Source organism: Gallus gallus, chromosome Z (assembly GCF_016699485.2).
Source record: "Gallus gallus isolate bGalGal1 chromosome Z, bGalGal1.mat.broiler.GRCg7b, whole genome shotgun sequence".
NCBI lineage: Eukaryota > Metazoa > Chordata > Aves > Galliformes > Phasianidae > Gallus > Gallus gallus.
In genome coordinates this window covers 34,687,626-34,709,693 of record NC_052572.1, presented here as the reverse complement: position 1 = coordinate 34,709,693, position 22,068 = coordinate 34,687,626, and the positions used below count along the sequence as shown (strand labels likewise).

Sequence of the window (22,068 nt, the reverse complement as noted above, 5' to 3'; positions counted from 1 at the left end):
GAGAAAGAATGTGAACTACACCAAATTTTTTTTCTCCCTGAAACCTGCAAATGGTTTTCGCAGCATGTACCTCTTTAAGATCAACATTTTGTACAGGTGTTGATGTATATGCTAAATTTCCAATGTAGCCCATCAAGTCCAGCAGCCAGTCCATCCTTTTCATCACTCCTAAAAGAAAAAGAATATTGGCTCACTTAAACTTCACAGTGCGCTATTTGTCCTTAAAAATCAAGAGTGAGGAAACACAATGGCAGCAGCTGTGGAGGAACAACCATCAGCAATACCACTGTCACATTTGTTTCATGACTGCCACTGGCAGAAGGCATACAGGCACTTACACAGTACACAGCCTTTGCTTGTAACGTTGGCAACACACTGTACATGCAGAAAAAGAAATGTTTAGCAAGATTAATTTCATGTAATGGCAGGCTGCTCTGCAGACATGAATACTTCTGAAACCTAAAACCTCCCCAAGGTTTTTCCCTTGGGATCATTAAAATACAGTCAGGCAATGGAACTAAAACATGCCCTCAACTCAATGATAGAACATATTTCATCAATTCAAGTCTTCTGTCCAAATTCAGTTCTGCCTCCTACAAACTAATAACCACCTTTATCTCATTTTCAGCTTTGAGACTGTGTCATTACCTTCTCCCGCTGTCCCCCACATATGCCCTTTTCCTTGTTGCTTCCTCTTTCAGTGAAAGGAACCTCACTTCATTCAAAACGCACTAATAGTTTAAGTTCTTCAATCACAGTTTGGACCTCAGACATGAATGAACGACATAATACTTTGAAGTTCATCTGTGAATAGTCAGCCTAAGGTCCTGCAGCCATGAAAACGGGGAGACTTAATTCTTCACTCCTCTTGTACTTGTTTCTTCCTCATTTATCCTACTGTGTGATTCTGTTACTTCTCTTGCATCAGCTCCAGTGCTTATCAGAAACTGAGCTGAGCCAACCAACGTATAACCCACTAGACAACTATCAGTTATGGTGGGGAGGAGGAAGAACAGTTTTGTTTCCTGTATTAACTCAGCACAAGGAGTTCAAAAGCAAGCTGCTCTCTTGGCTCAGCCAGGCTCACAGAAACACACTCTTATTTTGTCTCACACTGCTAAGTTAGATACGAGCTTTGAAGGACAGCAGGGTTGCACTGGCACAGGTCTCTGATCTGCTATGTGTATTTCAAACATTACCCAAAAGACTAGAACAACTAGGAGACACAAGATGTAGTCACAGCTGTGGTCAGCAAATCACTTGTCTATGATATATGACTCACTGCTGATCCATGGAACCATAAAGAAATGGAGAAAAACATAAAATCAGTATTTGTTATACGTATTTCAAAAGCTGAAGGATTCTGAAGATTGGAGAAGTTTAAAAACAATTGAATCAGACTATGTTAAAACTATATAAGTAATATCAGTGCACACCCATTAGTATTTGTTGATACTATTGTTGATCCTTTTTTTAAGGCTGGTCTTACCAGTGTTTTCATGGCTCACAATACGGGAGTGATAGAAACTATGCAAGAACATCCATACTATAGACTCCTTCTGGTAATAGCCTGTCGAAGTTTCGATCACAACACTTAAGTTCTTCAAAGGCAGTCTGCCTTGAGAAATCAAATACACTTTGGTGAAGATGGCCTTCTCCATATTGTTCTGCAAACACAGTGAGAAACAAATAAATCAAAATACACCTTACTTTGTGGAAACAGAAAGATATGATGCATTCTTCTATATAAAAAAAAGGGAAGGAATTCTCTGATTATCTAGCAGGCTTATTTTTCTTTCAGACAAATTAGGAAACCTAAGACTGTACACAGTGCTTTAATTTTACATACATCTGAATAATCAAGCAAAGTGCAATTCAGTACAGTTTGATTGTTTCCATACTGCTTTAAGTTTTACACTTAAACTTTTTATCCTTAAACTGAAATGAGCCATGGTGATAGTTCTTGAGATCCAAATCTTCTTGCATGACAGATTTCCTTTAGTGACAAAAGAGGTTCTTTACTGTGTGGAAATAAGAACTGAAGAAAATGACAGTTCAGCTTCCCTGACCTATTTAAATGCTCGATTCACTCTCTCTGATCAGTGCATCTGCCAGTATATGGACTAGCATGGCATTATGTCATGGATATTTGTTCATAAAGACCCGCTCTAAACTCATGAAGTCTGTCCACACAGGTTATTTCCTCAGCATATAGTATTTTTCAGCTGCTAAGAGTTCCACTGCTAGCTGATGTGATAAGCTAGAAGCTGAAAGTTTCCACTGTTATCTTTAGCCATCTTGTCTACCAGGAAACACTCTGAACATGAATACAAATACAGCATATTAAGTCATGAATGAAAGACAGTGCAGTTGAAGCATTTCACTTTCTAACAAAAGAAAAAATCCAACAGTTCTCACCAGGATGCATTTACAGTCTGTTTCTGTTGGTAGTTACATTAATACAGGAAGGCTACACTCTGTTTTTTGCACTACTGGACTAAGAAAATCTAACACCACTCCTATTCTTAATAACAGTCCAGTTCGAAGTCCTGGCGTGAAATCAGCAGTGCCTTAACAAAGTTTTGGATGTGGACTGACCACTTTTGCTTCCCTCTGACGTTTGTAGAGTAGTGCCAAAATTCCCATACGCAGGACACACTAAACAAACAATGCTCTTCAGCAGCTAAAACACTCTGTAAGATGAAAAATGTTAATATATGCTTATTTCATGTAATTTTGTGATAAAAGATCAGGAGAAAACCATCATTACCTTAGAGATCTGGACAATGCGATCAATCTCTGAATCAGCCATTTCTGAGATACATTTTGCTACACTGACATACATCTCCAGTTCACTTCTCTGCAACAGAAAAGTAAATGCACGTTTGGACATCTACCACCAGATTTCTTCTTCATTAAAACCACTATGTCTGGGAACTTTGTTAATGATCATGATGACAACTTCAATGCACTACATATTAAAAAAATATATATATTCTTCTTTTTTTTTTTTTTTAACACTTTTAAAAACTGTCCTTCCTTGCAGATATTTTCTCTATCTAGGCAGTTCTTTACATCACTGCAAGGTGCTGAATCCTCTGTTGAAAAAGAACATCTCTGATTGTTCTCTGCTTCTGTTTCAGTACCATTTATTTCAGTACCAATAATGTGTTTTCCCATTACCAACTTATTTAAGGGGGAAAACTGTATAAAAATGTCCTCACAACTCAATCAACAGAATATCTGAAAGTAACATAAATTGAAATTATGCAGGAATTTTAACTGCTCTCACTAAAAATTTTACATCCTACTTCATTTTTCAAATCTGATGAGTCAGTGCAAAAAGATGGGATTTTACATCAGTAAAAATAACCAAAGTTTATATGTCTCATATGGTACTCCTTACCTGAATTTTGTTTGGTAGAAGCCCAAATATTTTCTCAGTAGCCTGGCACAAAAAGCCCCAGCAGTACTGCGCAGGGTTTGGAATTTTCATTGCTTGCACGAGTCCCTGTAAAACACACTGGCAAATTTCTGGGTTTTTTATGCGGTTCACTTCAAATTGTTGTACCAGAAACACTTCTGTAAAAGCCTGTAGCTTGTCTTCTGCAACATGTTTCATCCACAGGGACAAGGACATGAAAAGGTATTTCTGTGTTTTTGTCTAAAAAGAGAACAGAAGGTGAGAGTGTCTTAAAGTTTGCTGTAATTTCCAAATTAATTATCTTCACTACATTTAGGTCTTTCTGATTGGTCTAAATATTTGGAATTGGTTTTCAATTCACAGTTGTTCCCTGTACTACACAGAAGCAATCTACAAATGAAGAGGTATCACTCATCATCTAACAGACCAAAGAAAATTTTTAAATTGCTTTGAAATACTAAGTGATTTTTTTACACGATATAAATTAGTATGCTTCAAGGAATCCAATAATTTCCTCTTGTGCTAAAAACAGAATTAATCTTCACTTAGTTTCATATTCTAACTGCATAATCACAGAATCATAGAATGGCTTGTGTTGGAAGAGACCTCAAGGATCACCAACTTCCAACTACATTGCCACAGGCAGGATTGCCAACCACTAGGATCAAACACTAGATCAGATTACCCAGGGCCCCATCCAACCTGGCCTTAGACACCTCCAGGGATGGGGCATCCACAAGCTCTCTGGGCAGTCTGTTCCAGCGCCTCACCACTCTCTTAGTAAAAAAAACCTTCCCTGACATCTAATCTAGATCTCCCCTCCTTTAGTACAAAACCATTCCCCCATGTCGTATCACTATCCACCCATGTTAAAAGTTGATTTCTCTCATGTTTATGAACTCCCTTTAAATACTGGAACACTGCAATGAGGTCTCCCTGTAGCCTTCTCTCTTCCAGGCTGAACAAGCCCAGCTACTTCAGCCTGTCTTCACAGGAGAGGTTCTCCAGCCCTTGGATTCATCTTCATGGCCCTCCACTGGAACCTCTCCAAAAGCTCCACATCTTTTCTGTGTTCTGCAGACTTGGATGTAGTACTGCAACTAAGGTCTCACGAGGGCAGAGTAGAGGAGGACAATCACCTCCCCTTGTCCTGTTGGTCACCCCTCTTCTGATGGAATATTTATTCCATGTTCAGATGGAATGTGACATTCAACTATTATTATTAAGTATTAAAAAAAAAAGAAAGAAAAAGAAAAAAAGGAAAAAATGCAGCTCAAATAAAGCACTTCAGAAAGCATTCTACGTCAGTTAAATCAAATCTCTTCCATAAGTATGTCTCATTTCTTCCCTCTTTTTAAGGATTGCTTGAATTAGGAGGAGTTCAAACATGGCAAAATTCTGTTTTCCTTCAAAACTGAGGAACTTCTTTTCAATGAACTCTCTCTTACTAAAGACCTTTTGTACTGGCAGAAAACTTTGGGTTTCCCTGTATGCTGCGCACTGCATTCCCACACAAAACATACAGACCTTACCTAGGCAGCCACGCACAGAAGTATGATGCACCTAATACCATTAATATTATTGGTAAATGAAGAAAACTGCAATTATCTTGAAAAAAAAAAAAAAAAACTAATATATCCTGGGGCTGAGTCCATTTTATGACCCGAAATCCACACTGCAGTGAGAAACTGGAGCTCAGAAACCAAATACTTTGCTTTTTGGTACCTCATCAAATGTATACATTAAAACAGCCACAAAGTGTTTATCTATCTGTGGAGATTAATTTAAAATCACAAGACAAAAGACATCCCCCCTCAAGGAAGTGGAAGAGATCATAGAATCCACACTGGATTTTCTGAGAATCGTCCTGAACCTGTTCCTCATCTAGAATAAACTAATGGAACTGCACAGTCAAGTGCACTATGAGATTCAGAAAGTTTTTAGAAACTATATAATGGAGTCCATATTGAACCTCCATAAAATACCCGCATTGTAAGGGAGGATCAGCCTCAATTTGATTCTACTATAGGTGTGTCTGTAACTATCTACACAGTTAAGTTTTTAAGAAGTCACATCTTTTACTAAATCAAGAAATGCTAATAGAAGCAGGCAAGATTTCGGACAAATAAATAGGACTATTCTCCAAGTCTGTCAACTAACATACTGAAAAACAATTTTGTTCCCTATATGCTATGCCTTCTTACATGTCTAGATTATCAGAAATGCAGCAGGAAATGAAAGAGACGCAAAAGATCTTAAGTGATCAAAACAAAAACAATGGTGCATATCTTAAGTTTGTCTTGAACCTGAAGGTCCCAGACAAGATACTCCAGTCTATCATTACAAAAAGATGCTAAATAGTACTAATTTCTGCAGAATTCTGAACCCAGCTGTCATTTTACAGTCTGACACTCAAAACTTCATTACTATCTGAGCAATTTCTTAGGAAAGAGGTGCTGAAGTTGCATGGATTTTCTGACATACGTACACTGAGACTGTAAACAAGAGGAGGTGCCACCCACATCCCTAGAAGCATTGCAGCATTTTGAGATGATTGGGCTTGTGTCGCAGCCAGTTCAAGGCAGAGATATTTTATCTCATCACCTAAAACAAACAAAATAAAAATTAGGCAATAAATTATTTTAATTTTAAATTTATTTTCAACTCATAAGATGAAGGCTATCATTCTACTTGAGCACTTGTAGGTGAAACTCCATTTATAGAGCTGCTACTTAAGAGTTTCCAACACATTCACTGTAGAATTCTCCTCTCCCCATTCATGCTTGGACAAATTCAGTTTTCTCAATAAGAAAAACATGAGAATGAAAAGAAAATATAAATTTAAATGTTCCTTGCTAAAAAAAAAAAAAAGATTAATTATAAAATAAATTAGTCCCTTTCCATCATGCTAAATGTACGAGAAATTAGCATTTGTGTACCTGCTTATAGACATCCATGTACTATATATGTTCATGTAACATGTCACAGAACAGAGGTTAGTCACTCTTAATGCTCTTGGTGCTTGGCTGCAAAATTCTACAGTTTAACATGTGGGAAGGCTTTACAGCACATGGAGGCTATAATAGTTATAAAATCTCTGTTATCAGTTTCTTTTTAGAGACCTCTCAGTGACTAGTACAGCCTGTTTCTTAATAGAATAACTAGTCGTAAATATATTCAAGAGAGACTTTGAGCAATGCAATAGCTTCCATGTAGCTCATGATTGTTAAAGCAGTACAAAACCAAAAACATTAGGTATCACACTGTCATTTACTTATCAGATATTCTTGTCAGCATAAAATATAAGTAGGTGCTTTGATAGTCAAATGTTCTTTGAAGTGGTCACAGAATCATAGAATGGCTTGGGACCTCAAGAATCATCACACTCCAATCCTCCTGCCACAGGCAAGGCCAACAACCTCCATATCTAGTGCTCCCATGCATCTGGCCTTGAACACCTGCAGGGATGGGGCTTCCACAACCTCTCTGGGCAGCCTGTTCCAGCACCTCACCACTCTCATAGTAAAGAACTTCCCCCTGATGTCCAACCGAAACCTTCCCTCCTTCAACTTAAAACCATTTCCCCTTATCCTGCCATTATCTACCCTTTCAAAGAGTTGACTCCCCTCCTCTTTGTAGGCTCCCTTCAGGTACTGGAAGGCTGCAATGACGTTACCCCACCGTCTTCTCTTCTCCAGGCAATGGTCATCTGTATCACATGACTTTTACACAGTTCACTAGAATTATTTGCTTTGCTCATGCACTACAAGAATCTAATACTTAGGCTCTTTAAAAGATCTTACGTTAGATGTTATGTTACTGGACGAACTCTGAAGGGATAAAATTATTAGAAGATACTTTGTCAACCAATTCAAACTGTCTCACTAGCTTGGAGTACTAAATCACAGGTAATAATTTATTAATGTTCGTTGACAGAGCACTGTTAAATAACAGATCCCACCTATATCACATTATATAGTTTTTGCTCAACAACTTCAATAAGTTTTTTAAGATAGGAAAGCAGTCTGTTATCCGCTATAACTTTACAGATAAATTTCACAGTAGAATTTTTGAAGCATTTCAGTTTTGTAAAATTGCTCATGGATAAAAGTCATGTAAGAATCCAAGAGAATTGAATACATAGTCACTTTTTCATACAAATATTCATGACATAGCTATTTCAACATAATTGTGTTAGTTCTATGCTTCTAGATTGAATGCTAGGTCAACTGTACTGAATTATACTTTTTAAAACAAATTGAATAATGCTTATTAGTACACCAGAAGATCTATTTCTGTATACGTATATAATGTAAAAGAGTGTGCAACTTCCAAAGGAACACAGAGGAAAAATCTAGAGAAATGGTATTTGAAAACAGACTATCATGTGGACTGAAGTTAATAAAAACACTGCCACAAAACTGAGGTACAATTTCCTTTGGAATTCCCCTCATTTACAAAAGTCAGAGTCCTAAGCAAAAAACAGGAATAAAAAAATTTCCCAAGAATTTAAGAAGTTTCAGCTATTCATGAAGTTGCACACAAATTTGCATTAGTATGCACTGCACAGCTCAATATAGGAAATTCTTTCACTTATTCTTACAAAAGATTCTACTATCCATTGCAAGATTACAAAAGTTTCAGCCCAATTAACAGTGAAAGCATTTCATTTGTTTCCAAATCTTTTCTAGATCTAGCAAGTATTTGTTCCACACTGTATATTTCAGTGATTTCTAGTGCTTTTGCTGGCAATTTGTATAAATAAAATAAGTATTGGAGAGAAATAAGCAAAAGTTTCAGTTTTCTAGGCTCAATTTAAATGCAACATCTCTTGCCCAGCCTAGCTGTAAAAAACCATCTGCAAGGCTAGTAATGACAACTACATAAATCAAGAGAAACAAAACTCAACAGAATCAAGGGAATATGGAACTATGAACAGTAGGTGTTTTTTAGGGAAATGAGTGAATGTCAGAGACATTTACGTCAACCAAAAATGACACCACCAGATATCCTGAGAAAAGCTATCCAGTCCCATACTTCAGTGTTGTGATTTGATCTGGCAGGTAGCTAAATGTCACGTAGCCATTTGCTCACTTTACCCCCAGAGGGATGGGGAAGAGAACTAGAAAAAACGTAGAACTTGTGTGTTGGGATAAAGACAGTTTAATAGGACAGAAAAGAAAGAGAAAATAATAATAATGACAAAAGAATATACGGAACAAGTGATGCACACTGCAGTCACTCACGACCTGCTAACGGATGCACAGACAATCCCTGAGAAACAGCAGCTCTCCACTAGCCAACTCCTCCAGTTTTATAGTTCTGCATAATACCATAATACCAATGTGGCATTGGCTGGTTTGGGCCAGCTGTCCTGGCTGTTTCACTCTGCAGCTCTTCATGCACCCCCAGATCTTTGCTGACACAGCAGCCTGAGGAACTGAAAAGTCCTTGACTTAAAGTACTGCTCAGCAATAACAAAGTCATCAGCATATTGTCACATTATTCTTATCCAGAATCCAAAACACAGCACCATGACAGCTATTAAAAAGAAAATTATTCATGTTAAAATCAGGACATTCAGGATCAAAACTACTCTTCAATACGAAGAAAAATGATTCTTAGAAACACAGAATCCAGAGCTGTGATGGAAAGATGGGGATATGCTTTCCCCTGTTAGCCAGTGCCATTTAGTAGACACTATATTTCAGAGCAGAGATAGCTAGATGTGTGACAGTTCAAACTTGTGATAAATCTACCTGCATCTTCTAACACAGGCAATCGTACTGCATTCAGTGGGTACTGAACAAAGATAATTTCCAGTTTTTGATGGATTCTTCTCACCAAATCCAATAGTGTCCTAACAGAACTTCCAAATTGCTCCAAACCTCTTAGTTTTTTTCTCTAACCTCTTCTTATATTACAACAACCTATGTCCAACACAACAATGGCAATATATGCCTGTAAACATTAAAAAGTTGCCCCTGAGAGCACAATAAACACTTCAATTTCTGAAGCACCTAACAGGTTCTGTAGTTTACAAAAACTGTGTTAGTAAAGAAGTCTTGTGGCAAATACAAATGACTTAACAGAAAATGATAAAACTTACCAAAGTTTAATCTAATCAAAGGAGAAAGAACGGACGCCCAGTTTACAGGTGGATACTGATGACTTCCTCCAACTACAGCAATAGGTGCCAGTGCTACTTTCACCAGCTGAGCTGGAACAGATTCAGGGCCTGGAACAGAATATTCAATCACAGTCTGGATTTTATACATTTGGTTAAATGCTTCAGAAGAAAAGTGCATGCACTATAACAACTCAAACTGCACTGAAGACCAGTCCGTAGTGATGAACTAAGGAGCATTATAAAACTACCTGCTGCTTTTGCATTGTTTTTTTGCCCCGTGTATCTAAGAATTAGCTGTCTCTTGTTTGTAATTAATGGGTCTGTGTTAAACATTAATAACAAATAATAAACACACTGACAAAGAAGTTTTTTCAGCTTCGGAGAAGCTTTCTGGTTCCTTTCCCTTGAATCAATGTATAAGTTAGTTACAGACATTCCTTATCTAGTAAGGTTGCATTTTTGCTTTTTTTTTAGTAGGAGAACAGCCAAGCTTTCTGATACTGTGCTCATGTCTCAACCCAAAGATGCATGACACAAAAAACTGCTAGATATGCTAACCTTTACTACGTAATGTGTTACTTAAACATGGGGAATTAACTCAGTTTCCTGGAAACAATGCGATCTCTGAAGTCATTAAAAGCAAATCTTGCTTAATTGGACAGATCTCTTTCATGAGCACTCCACACATAACAGCATACTTTCAACAGGTTCCTTTGCACTTTTCATGCATAGGTACTAATCCATTTAAATACAAGAATGTCACACAGAATCTTAACCTAGAGTCACTGATAGCAGGGGACAGAAGAAAGCTTTTCTGATGAAATATACCTGAGGATACATGCTAACATTTCAAGTTATCAGACTTTCATTCTCACAAGGGAAATACATCATCTCACAGGCAGAGGAAAGGGGAAAGGTAGAAGCTTTAAAAATATGGAAAAATCCAGACAGAACTATACAATTCTGTTAAGTGTAATTCAATTTTTTTGTTTTAAAGAAGTTTGCACATAGAAGTTTAGAGTGCAAATGTTAGAGAAGCCTAGTGAAGCTCAAGTCAGTGCTTAGAAAAGCTCTCTTGAATAAAAGCATAAAATCTTGAAAAAAAGTTGTTAAGGTCATATTTTAAAGCCACAGCATATTTCCGAGGCATTATACTCTAATTCTTTCTCACCTTTTTTTCCACTTTCAATGACAAAGTCAATGGCTGCCCTGATAAAGCTGCTTTCAGGCAAGTAGCTAAAATCTGGAGGAACTGTGAAGACAAAAAGACCATCTATATACTAAAATGTGTTAGCAGAAAGTATAACTTCCAGCTTCCACGTAAACAGAAATACCAAACGGAGCTATGTTTGAGCTCACTAAGTCTGCAGGTGATTCAGTGCAATTAGATCAAAAGATTATAGATAGATCCACTGGTCTTCCCACTGTAAAGACAAGTTAAACATCAGTCTTTGTGAAAAATTTCAGGTCTGAAAAACAAATTCAATAACCAACTAAAAAGCCAGGGATAAGAATTTCCTTAAATGTAACTGCCACTGCAAGTCAGGCCTTAGTAAGCTTTAAAGCTCCATCTGAAATTCAATAAAATAGAAACATTCCATGTCTATCTAAATTCAGGCAGTTTCATCAGATTATAAAGAAGTAGAAAATCCAATCATGCAACGATATATTGACTGAATATGAACTTGTGTTAACTGTCACCTTAAAAGGTCGCTGAACAGAATAGTAATTTTCAGCTTCAACTAAGTAGAAATCTCTACCTACTAACTCATTTGAAGAATAAGCTTCTTCTTGTTCGTTTTTAAGTGTTGGCTTTTTTTTTTTTTTAATGAAATGTTAAGAAGTGCTAAAACAGAGTAGATTTAATCGGCCCTCAAGGTGGGTAGGGTGTGGAGAGCATCCCTTTCAGCACACTAATTCCTGCGTCATGTTTCAAGCTTTAGGTCTGGCACACAAGACCATAATGGCTTTTACTTGAAAGCTGTCATGTCATATTAAGGCCTGCAGTGCCGAGTCTGTAGCATTCTTTGTGGCCTTTACTGTCTTTTTAATTAGGTGCAATTGCTATATGCTGTCTTTAAGCAGCAATAATAAAGCATCTCACCAGATGTCCTGCTTTGGGTAGAAGACAAACAGGACATATGAAGGTGTCCAAGAAGTCCTGCTGCATTTGTCTGAAGGCCAATCTGTCCCGAAAAACTGATTATCTGTTCAGACAATAAACAAATATGTAGACAGTCAAGATGGACACAAACATTAAATCATTTCTTCAAACAGAACCAGTCTGTTTGGGCACAGTGTCAAGATACCCTAGTGCATTATCCAAAACTTGAAAGCTAGACTAGCTCCTTACCTGTGTAAGGGTTCTGATGACTTCATTGAGCTTACTTTGAAACTGGGAGGTCTGGATGCTTTCAGATTTTAGCTGCCAAAGGAACAGAAAAAAAAAAAAAAAAGTGACTTTTATAAGAGGAGAAAAGAAACAATGCAACAGAGAATGAACACTGAAAAGACAGATCATATTTGCACATATGCCTTTTTGTGGGGGAGTGGAGGAAAAGAGGAGAAATCCTACACAACAGTAAACTTATTCCCAGTGATAATGCATATGAGCCATATGATGGGAAAAATGGATGACTCCATTCTACACTCTAATTCATCCCACTTGGTTTGTACCCAGCATAACTCAGTATTAGATGCCCTGGTGGAGGACCGCTCCTGTGTGGATGCAGGAGAGATCACTGTATATTGTCTTCTCATCAAATTTCCAGGAGAGATAAAAGTGCCATCTGCGTGTGTGTTCTCACCTGTATCATGCCTCCTTCAGAACCCACCAGTGCAACCAGCCCATTGACAGCAGCCAGACGCTGCATTGTTGGAGAACCCTGTAAATGTAGTACAGTATCAGTGAATCTTTGGGGTCACAGAGCACCACAGTCGAATTTGTAGCACAACAGATTTGCTTCCCTTAAGCAAAAAGGATTTTCTTTCATATAAAAAACCATGACTGTTATCACTTCTATACTTGCCATCTCAACAATCTTTTCAGGTCAGACTCCAGCATGCTGAATGATTGTTAACCTTTCTTGCCGAATTAAAGGCTTTATATAGAGACTTCCTTCTCTATTCTTTCCATCTAAAATTGTCACACATCTTTCCCTAACAAATTACTTTCTTCTGACACAGTATGTGTTCAACAAAATACGCCACTGAATTTGAACTCTAAAATGTTTCTTTACTGAAACTCACCTTCAGCTCCCAACTTAATGTCTAGATTTAGAGGTTGCTTTCACACAAGTGTTTTAAGAATGAGAAATTAAAATGATAGAAGCAGAATGGCAAGCAGAACAAATGAATGAATCTTAATCTTCCCACCATACAGTTACAACAGCAGTGATGAGTGGGTCCTTCAGCCACCCTGGACCTGTTCATCTACACAATCACAAATACCCTCTGTTCAATCTAAAAACAGCACTGTAGTCATTGCATCCCTTGAGTATAGAGAAAGCAATTACCGTATCATAAAAATGAATTACTGGCAATTTATTACTTAGCAAAATAACCATTTAGGGGAGTAAATTTAAAACAACTGAGACACTATAATCTCCATTTTTTTAGTCTATTTTTGTTAGGTAGTACCTAATTTCACCAGGTGTCTTAATTTAATTAATAACCTACATTTTGTCTTTTGATATTGTTCCAAATTAATAAAGATGCCCAGATCTCCAAGACTTCCTAAGAATAAGCATTTCCCATAAAGCACACAGCCAGAAGAGAAACAAGGTCTTTCTTTTTTAGTGAACCGTCTAAAGCCATATTTTTAATTCCAAGTACGACTCAAACAGTTTATTCAGATTGTCCCAAGTTTTCCTAAACCATTCCAACAAAAACAATGAAAATTATGTCTCTACTTTTCTTTAAAGATCCCCCTCTTAAAAAGCCTAGGATATGAATTCAAACTCCTTTACCTCTGCGATCACAACTTTTATCCAAGATGGCATTAGTTTGTTACTCAAGTCTTCAGCTTTGCCATGACCACAAACTGACAAACCGTGAACAACCGTACCAAGAGCTAAAGCAAAGCCAGATGTCTGTAAAGTGAGAAAGACACACATTAAGAAACAAATCTCCCTAAGAACTCTGTACTCTTTTATGTATCTACTACTGCAAAGTTACTTAAACATTTATTATTTCTTTACAGAAGCCATACACTTATAGAAGTCCCGCCTTTATCTTTAACACCAGATACTTCCGTATTTTAAGTATTTTCTCCTGTCAAACGACACAAGATTTTCTGATCTTTGGTACATGGTCTGCTCCGAAGCAAGACCACGCTTCAGAAGCAAAAGTTCCTTTACTCTGGAACAGACATTCTTATACAAAGATTAAAAGAATTACAAAGGCCTTGACTCCTTATTTTTTTATGTGAATTTTCAAAACAATTGACCAGTCTAATGGTGGGCTTTGATGCTAAAGGATTCTGCTTTTCTTTTTTTCATTTTCTGGCAAATGCTTAACAAAAAAGAAAAAGTACTGGAATATGGAGATTATTTATGCATTTTTGAAGGTAACTTTAGAACACCCGGGGAAGAAACAGTAACCTGGAGTAAGTTGTGGCTCTGGTTATGATGATCTATTTGATTAAGAGAAAATTTCAGAAGAGCACAGCAGATGTGTTTTCTTAATATAAATATTACAGATGAGACAGGAATTGGTACGAAATGGCAACTAAAGACATCAAGATCTCAAAAGTACCAACTTCCCTTTTACATGTAATAAAATACATACAGTCTGCTATTATTTTGCTCTCTGGTAATTGGTATACTAGGGTAGATGATGCATCAGTGGACAAAATGATAAGGTAATTGTATGGTACGCAGAACATAGTGAATATTCATTAATGATCAGAGTAGGTTAATGCAATTTTCTTCAAGTGGCAGTCTGGATGTAGCAGGATGAGGTATTGAATAAGAAAGAGACAAAGAGAACTGAAAAAAAGCCCAAACTGAATCATCACCTGCAGATTTTTTTCCACTAAGGTCCGCAGCTTGTTCATGGCCTCTTCAGCCTCTGCTGCTTCTATGATTCCAACACTGAAAGCAGAGACACAGGAACAGGCAACAGAATAGGCAAGTACCTGAAAATAATAAATAAATCCTGCACTATTAATAAATCCAGCACTAATAAGAAATCTAGCACTATTCAATTTCAATGCAAACAGTAGATGATGAGGAACATTTTTTGTAGCTTGCAGTGCTGCCTCACTGACAGTGGGCAACAATTTGTCTTACAAGATATGTCAAATAACCCCACAAAATAAAATCAGAACAAAACAAATAAGCAAACAAAAACAACAAAGACAAAACAACCAAGCAGCAAAAGATGCTATCTATAAAACCTCAGGCAGGATTTATACTACCTAGTTACTAAACACTAAGACCGTATCATGAATTCTTCTTTGGCAGTTCACACACAAAGCAACGTCTGCTGCTGCTGCTGTTCCAGTCTTCATTAGTATTGCATTCCTCAGTCACACCTGCTTTTACACAGTACTTGTACATACTGTTTCTCTGGGGAAAATGCTGCATTTTACAACATAGACTAAATGTTTTAAGAAACAAATTTTATAAATCTGTCTGATGTTGTCTTTGTAGATCACCTCTGGGCAAGGAAAAGTATACACTATGATATCAGTGCCCAAGGAAGCTAAGGAAAATCCCTTAAACACTTAGCAATAGCTCTCTTCATTCTCCAGTAACAGGAACTGAGAAAACTCACTCTAGGCTTTGATCCTTTTCTTTCTGTAAGATGGTATCTAAGTCTTCACTTTTCATTAGGTGACACCACAAACAGTAAAAAAGAATGGTGGTTTCACAGTCTCATCAGAACCATGAATAGTACTTGCAATAGGATTTATACAATGTCACTATTGAACACACTTGACAAGATTATCTCTTAAGAAATGGAGGCTAATGGGAGATGCCTTTTGCAGACTGTGGAGGAGTGCAGTAGCATGACAAAAAATGTCATGCCATTTTCAGTTTATACTTTCAGATGTTTATTCCTTCCAAGAAAGACTCTTAATCTATGCTATTAAACAAGTATAACTAAGTTTAGAAGAACTTCTGTTTTTTGCAGGGCCAACTTCTGATCTTCTTCATAAATGTAGTTATTTTCCTACACACAAGTACCCAATCACTATTTATGTCAGAATACACAGCATGTATTCTATCCATGATGGAAGCAGGCCTGGAAGGCCGGAAGAGTATACAGTAGAATAGTCTCCCTCACAAAATATATGACATTATCCTCATGTCCCAGCACAGTTTCACAAGTGACACAATTGTTCACCTTCCTTTGCACCAATGCTATGCAACAGAACATATATAGGGATTAAAGGACTCCTACCTGCTAGACAGAGTTAGCAACAATTTGACTTCAAAAAGCAATGCTCAGAATGAACCCCTTACTGCATGTGGCCAAAGTCTCTTAAGAACATGATTGTATGCCAGCCATTTCTAGCCTCTACAGCCTTTCATAAGTAGCAGTACTCAGCCTACAGCACTGGTGAAATTTAACTGGTGTAATTACCTATGCAATATCTTACAGATTTTTAAGTAATTTTTGTATCATCTAAAATTAACCCATGATGTTAAACAATTGCTGCATTTCATCTCAGAAGTTGCTTACTGAACTAAGTTTAAGTTCAGTAAAATGCTTCAAGACTCTCAGGAGAGAAAAGTTATTTCCTATCTCCAACTCTGCTAACTTCCTTGATAAAACAGGATTATGCAACTCTGCTGTTCCGCTGCTGTGAGCTTGGATGTGAAGATAAAGAGTTGTTTTTTGTTGTTGTTGTTGTTGTTGTCGTCTGTGTGTGTGTGTGACAAAATCTATTTATCCTGATTCTTGTTCACTGTTGTAAACTTCTCCAGTTTCATGAGCTTTCTTTCTCAAGCTTTACCTCAGCAAGGTAATAGACTCACTCCTACATGGGCCATGTAAAAACTTAGCAGAATATATCTTGGCAAATGATACTGAAATGTACACTCAAATTTAGCACCACTCAGTTTTTTAAGTTTTCAAAACGTACAAAGAGAACAGCTCACAGATTAAAAAGGGAAGAGCAAGCATATCCATAGCAACTTTCACAAGCAGAAGACTCACATTAGGTAATGACAACAGCTTTCAAAGCAGGAAGCCGAAGGCATATTGAAGAAGGAAATATTAAAGCTGAGAATAACTTGCTGTTTGCTTTCTAGTAGAAGAGATGAGCAGCACCTTAGAGAGCAATGTCTTTAACCATTTCAGGCAATTTCCTAGTGTTTGTGCTGCATTATGGTTTATTCTAAAATTGTTCCTTCAACGGATATAAAACCAGGCTGATATTGTAAAAGAAATATACCAATACTACTGGTAAAAAGCTTCAGTAAAAAGCTGAGTTATTAAAGGAGGCAAAGAAAGAAATATGAAAGTTTGAAATCTGTGATAAAACAAGTCGTACCTCCTGGACCCATCTGCTTTGATCCTCACTGCTGTCCAGGTATGCGCATAGTTTTCTCAGTGAAGCAGAAACGTGTACTCGTGACTCTGTTTGGCTACTGTGACTCAGAAATGAAAGAACAAGTCCCACTCCCAAAATACATCCAGTGCTTAAAAAGAAGAATAAAAAAAAAAGAATATTAGATATGTCTTGGCTGTTGTGAGCATTTTTACTCTTTTTTCATCCAAAAACTATACTTGAGTGCATCTCTCCACTCCTCTCTTTCCCTTGGCCATCTTGCTCGAGATTTACAAATATATATACATATACATGTTTATATATCATATATATGGCATCTCTGATTTCCCAACATGTTCCAGATGTTTCACTGCCAGCATATTAGACATACTGCCCTGCTGTCATGACACATCTTTGAATCCACTGTTGCTTCTCTCAATACCATAATCTGGCATTGTACAGAGTGATGCAGTCTATTATGTTGCAGAATGAAAGACACCACAAATGAATTCTGAAACAAAATAAATGGTTAGTATTTCAGGATGAGGGAAGACTGACATTTTTAAATCCTATTACTAAGGTGAGTTTAGCAGGTTTCTAAATGTAGAATAAGAAAATTTAATGGCAACTTGAATTGAAAATACCTTATATCCAAATCAAACAGTTAACGGTCTTTCAAAAAATTCCATAAAAAAAAAAAGGCTCTGCACAGCAATTTTAAGGAAGACTACCATATATTTTCAAGTTTCTTAATAACCTGCTCTTTACTACATCCTTTCTCAACAAGTATGCATCAACATTCACCATTTGCTCAATATTTTTCCAATAGTTATTCTTGCAAATGCAAGACAGTTCTGCACATCTTGCAGAATTCGCCCTGGTTACAGGAAATGGGAAGGCAAGCCAGAAAACACTACTGCTTCCTGTTACTCCCAAAATAAAACTCTTCAAAAGTGAGAGCTAGTTCAATCTTCAACACATCATGTTTTTCTTTGTTTACAAAAAAGGAGGAATAAAAAAAGAAGAGAAACTGTCCAATATAGGGACTGTATGAACTGTCATGTTTGTTACACATACGCTACATTGCTACAACTAAAAGCATATGTTTAACTTTTGTCCCCCTCCTCACTACATGAACGTTGACATGAGAAAATCTATTCAGTATGATCTAAGTGAAAAATGGGAGAAGTTAGCAGTCATGAATGCAATGCAGTTTTTTCCTGTGTGTCTTTTTAAGGTAACACGCCCTTCTGCAGGTTTTAAGCATCAATCAATAGGCTTAGATGATTAGATCCCAGTTCAAGGTGTTTCTCACTGCCTCTCAAGGAAGATGACTCTTCCTTGCAAGCTGCTTGGCAGCCTGATGTGGCTATGATGCCTTGTAAAAACATCCCTGGACCAAAGTGTGGCAAAGCTTCACAACCACTTCATAGAAATCACAGAACTGGTTGGGCCAGTGCCTCACCACTCTCTGTATAAAGAATTTCTTCATAACATCTAACCTAAAGCTTCCCTTATTTAGTTAAAAATCATTTCTTCTTGTCCTATCACTATTAGACCATGTGAAAAGTCAGTCTCCCTCCTGTTTAAAACCCTGCTTTTAGTACTGAAAGCAAGTCCTGTTCCCTCATCCTCTACTTAAAGGAGAAGATCACCTTCGTGGCTTCCTCTAAACACACTTGAACTGCTCCACACCTTTCTTGTTCTAGGAGCCACGCACCGGCTGCAGTACTCCAGGCAGGGCATCATGAGGGCAGAGCAGAGGAGGAGAATCATCTCGGTTGGCCATCCCTCTTTCCGTGCAGCCCAAGATACAGTTGGCCTCACAGGCTGCAAGCACACTCTAATGGCTCATGTCCAGCTTTTCATCCACTAGAACTTTCAAGTCCTCTGAAGAGCTGCTCTCGATGAGTTCTTCTCCCAGGTTGAGAAATCTCCCAACTGAGATCGTCCCAAATAAGGAGCAGCATTTTGTACTTGGCCTTTCTGAACCTGATTAGGTTCTCATGAGCCCATTTTTCAAGCCTGTCCAGATCTCTCTGGATAGCATCCCTTCCTTCTACCGTACTAACTGTGCCACCCAGCTTGGTGCTTTCAAACTTGCTGAGGATACACTTGATCCCACTCTTCGGGCTGCTGATAAAGATGGTGCAGAGCACAGACTGCAGAACAAACCCTTGGAGAACGTCACTTGTGACTGGTCTGGATATAGACCTGCTGACTGCAGTCCTCTAGTTGCAACCATTTAACCAGTTTCTTACCCACCAAATAGTCCACCACCAAAATCCCTATCTCTCAAATTTAAAGATGTTGTTTAGGACTGTGTAGAAGGATAGTTTAGATAGCCAGGTAGATGATGCACCATATTAACATACAGTTAGCCACTTGAAACCACTTGGAATACTTTTGCCCTTTTAAAAGATTATGAATTTCACTTATTTTCTTGCCTGCAGTTGAAAACAGAGTACTGATTTATGAGCATTACTCTCACAGTGACCTTTTTCAAACAATAAACTATTTAGAGTATTGTATGTATCTTAGATTTACACAGGTTCTTACAGAACTTAAGTGGACTCTTGCCATGCCATAGCATTGGTACAGGAAAAAAAAAAGATTCCTTTTACTTATTATTTAATAAAAACAGCACTTATTTAAGATGAAAATTCTCCTAACTAAGCAAAGAAACAATATATGTAAACAACATTCCTATCAAGACTGTATATCTCCAGCTTCCATACCACGCACATTAATAAACCTCTTTATTAGCTAAACACTCAAGGCAGGAGAAAAAATGTTAAAGCCTCTTTCTCAATGTCCTTCAATATGTGAGATGTTTCAGCATTCTAGAGAAGCATGTTCTTGGACAGAAACACATTTTCTTGAAGAGTCAGGAAGTATACCACATGAGGTGAAGGGTTTGCTTTCTACCACACAACAGCACAAGTCTCTGTGACACAGTGGCAGAAACCTTGTTCACATCATTGCAGGACGATGAACTGCCCCTGGGTTTCTGTCATCTTTCCTGGAACACTAATGAACATAACTGACTGTGGAGCAGCAGCAGGAGAGAAAATGATTAGCGCTGGCATTCGGGAAAAAAAGAGCCCTGCCCCTCCCTGATTTCTACAGCAGAAGAAACTCTCAGAAAATGTGGCATGTATTTAAAAAAAACTAAAATAAAACAGTATTACCAGTTGAGCACAGTTGAAACATTCACATAAGGTTGACCTAAGGCATATGACCCACAATCAGTTGTGCCTGTCATCCTGCTGGAAAGACCCTTGCTATAGTAATATCATTTTTGGACAAGTCTGCCACATTTACAGCTCTACACGTGCTGTGTATTGGGAGGGTGAGAGGCAGTGGCATGAGCTGCGACACGAGAGGCTCAGACTGGAGTCAAAGAGAAGCTTTTTCCTTGCCGGGATGGCTCAGCCATGGAACTGTGGCCCAGGCAGGTCAGGCCTGCTCCAGACTGTGAACTTCAAACCCTGACAGTCTTTGAGTACTGCAGTCGAACCTGATAGCTGAATTTGGGTATGATGTGGACTTCCCAAGGTCCTTGCCAACCTGCGTAAGTTCATGATTCTATGAAAGTACACAGAAAAAGAAGTCTCCTTATCTTATCTCTATACGCTTCTCCGCAAAATTTAGGAATAGAAGTTTGAATGAAAAAAAAAATGGAGTCCAAAATAAAACAAAATATAATCAGTAATGTAACAAACTCACTTGTACTCCAGACTGGAGTCAAAACAACAGTCTTCTAGTGCATCTAGAGACTTCATTAGAACTAAGTTCATCTGTTGACCAGGTAACTCACTGCAAAACAGAAGAAAACAGAAAACAAAATAGAAATATGGTTCTGCTCTTCATATCATACAGGACATTAACCTTCTGCTAAGATGGAATATGTCACTAAATAAAATTATTTCTTGCTGCAATGGGTTCTCATACTGGCCTGTAAGCAATGACCATAAAACTGGCCATATGTGTTACTTTCAGGTAAACCTATTCATATAATTATGCAAATAATACAAATATATTTAGACCTAAGTTGATGCCCGTTATTGGTACAAAACCCAATAAGAAAGCAAGCACCAAGAATTTATAAAGTGAAAGAAGGCAATTTTTTTATACAGTGAAAGAAGGCAAATAGTAGAGAAAGTTTTAGTTCATAAGAAGTTTGTTTGATTCCTTTTAATGTTCTTGGGTTTTTTTTTGTTTGTTTTTCATTTTTTAGATAAATGTCAACACCAAGCTAAAAAAATTAAAATAAAGGCTGATATACACCAAAATACCAATGTCTTTTGTTAAATACTTAGGAGCATTTTAATATCTGTTAGTATCTCAACTGTCATCACTGACTCTAATCATTCATGGGCAGTGCATCAGCAAATCATGCTCTTGAATTGGATGCAGAAAGCTGACACCAATGAACGAAGATCAGTGCAGAGCCATGTTACATGCTCTTTAACACCAGATGTTTGCTTCAGAAACATTAAGTTCATAGAGTAAATTAACAACTGACAGCCAGATCTTTTTGATACTTTTGATAATGTAGTAGTTAAATATAAACATAGGTGAACTTCCAACTAGTCATTAAGTTGGACTAGTACAGAAGCAAACCTTCACCTCAGATGCTCTGGAATCATTTAAAATTTTGACCTTAGGTCAGTACTGAGGCCAATCTTCAGCACTTCTGTAACAACACACCTGAAAGACAGTCCATTAGACTTCCACCACTGTAGCTCTGTCCTCATATAGCTAACATGATGCAAGAAGATACTACTCAAGTGTACAGAATATCACTTTGAGAAGGACAAATGAGATCTGTGAATTATTTGACAATTAAGCCTTCCAGAGCATGTGGTACACTTCAAAGATATGTAAGCAATCAACTATCAGGTTGCACATGCACCTAAAGGATATAATGAAAATTAATCAATCACTCTGAAGGAATGCCAGCAAAATATCCAGAATAGCAGAGTTGGAGGGAAAAAGGCAATTATAATA

The 22,068-nt window shown here is 37.5% G+C and overlaps 1 protein-coding gene across 6 annotated transcripts in view; it reads right to left on the bottom strand.

Annotated features, from left to right (window-relative positions):
• The window catches only part of FOCAD (focadhesin), a 99,786-nt gene that overhangs the window by 3,991 nt on the left and 73,727 nt on the right, over positions 1-22,068 (bottom strand). For all 6 annotated transcript variants that reach the window (XM_040655530.2, XM_046905347.1, NM_001195603.3 and 3 more), the window contains 14 exons: positions 20,785-20,874; positions 17,059-17,206; positions 14,572-14,691; positions 13,523-13,645; positions 12,362-12,439; positions 11,908-11,979; positions 11,659-11,761; positions 10,726-10,806; positions 9,534-9,662; positions 5,913-6,028; positions 3,407-3,664; positions 2,771-2,860; positions 1,490-1,667; positions 71-168 (listed from right to left, as the gene is read on the bottom strand). In XM_040655530.2, the coding sequence (XP_040511464.1) occupies positions 71-168; positions 1,490-1,667; positions 2,771-2,860; positions 3,407-3,664; positions 5,913-6,028; positions 9,534-9,662; positions 10,726-10,806; positions 11,659-11,761; positions 11,908-11,979; positions 12,362-12,439; positions 13,523-13,645; positions 14,572-14,691; positions 17,059-17,206; positions 20,785-20,874 (1,684 nt within the window). The remainder of the gene's footprint in view (positions 1-70; positions 169-1,489; positions 1,668-2,770; positions 2,861-3,406; positions 3,665-5,912; positions 6,029-9,533; positions 9,663-10,725; positions 10,807-11,658; positions 11,762-11,907; positions 11,980-12,361; positions 12,440-13,522; positions 13,646-14,571; positions 14,692-17,058; positions 17,207-20,784; positions 20,875-22,068) is intronic.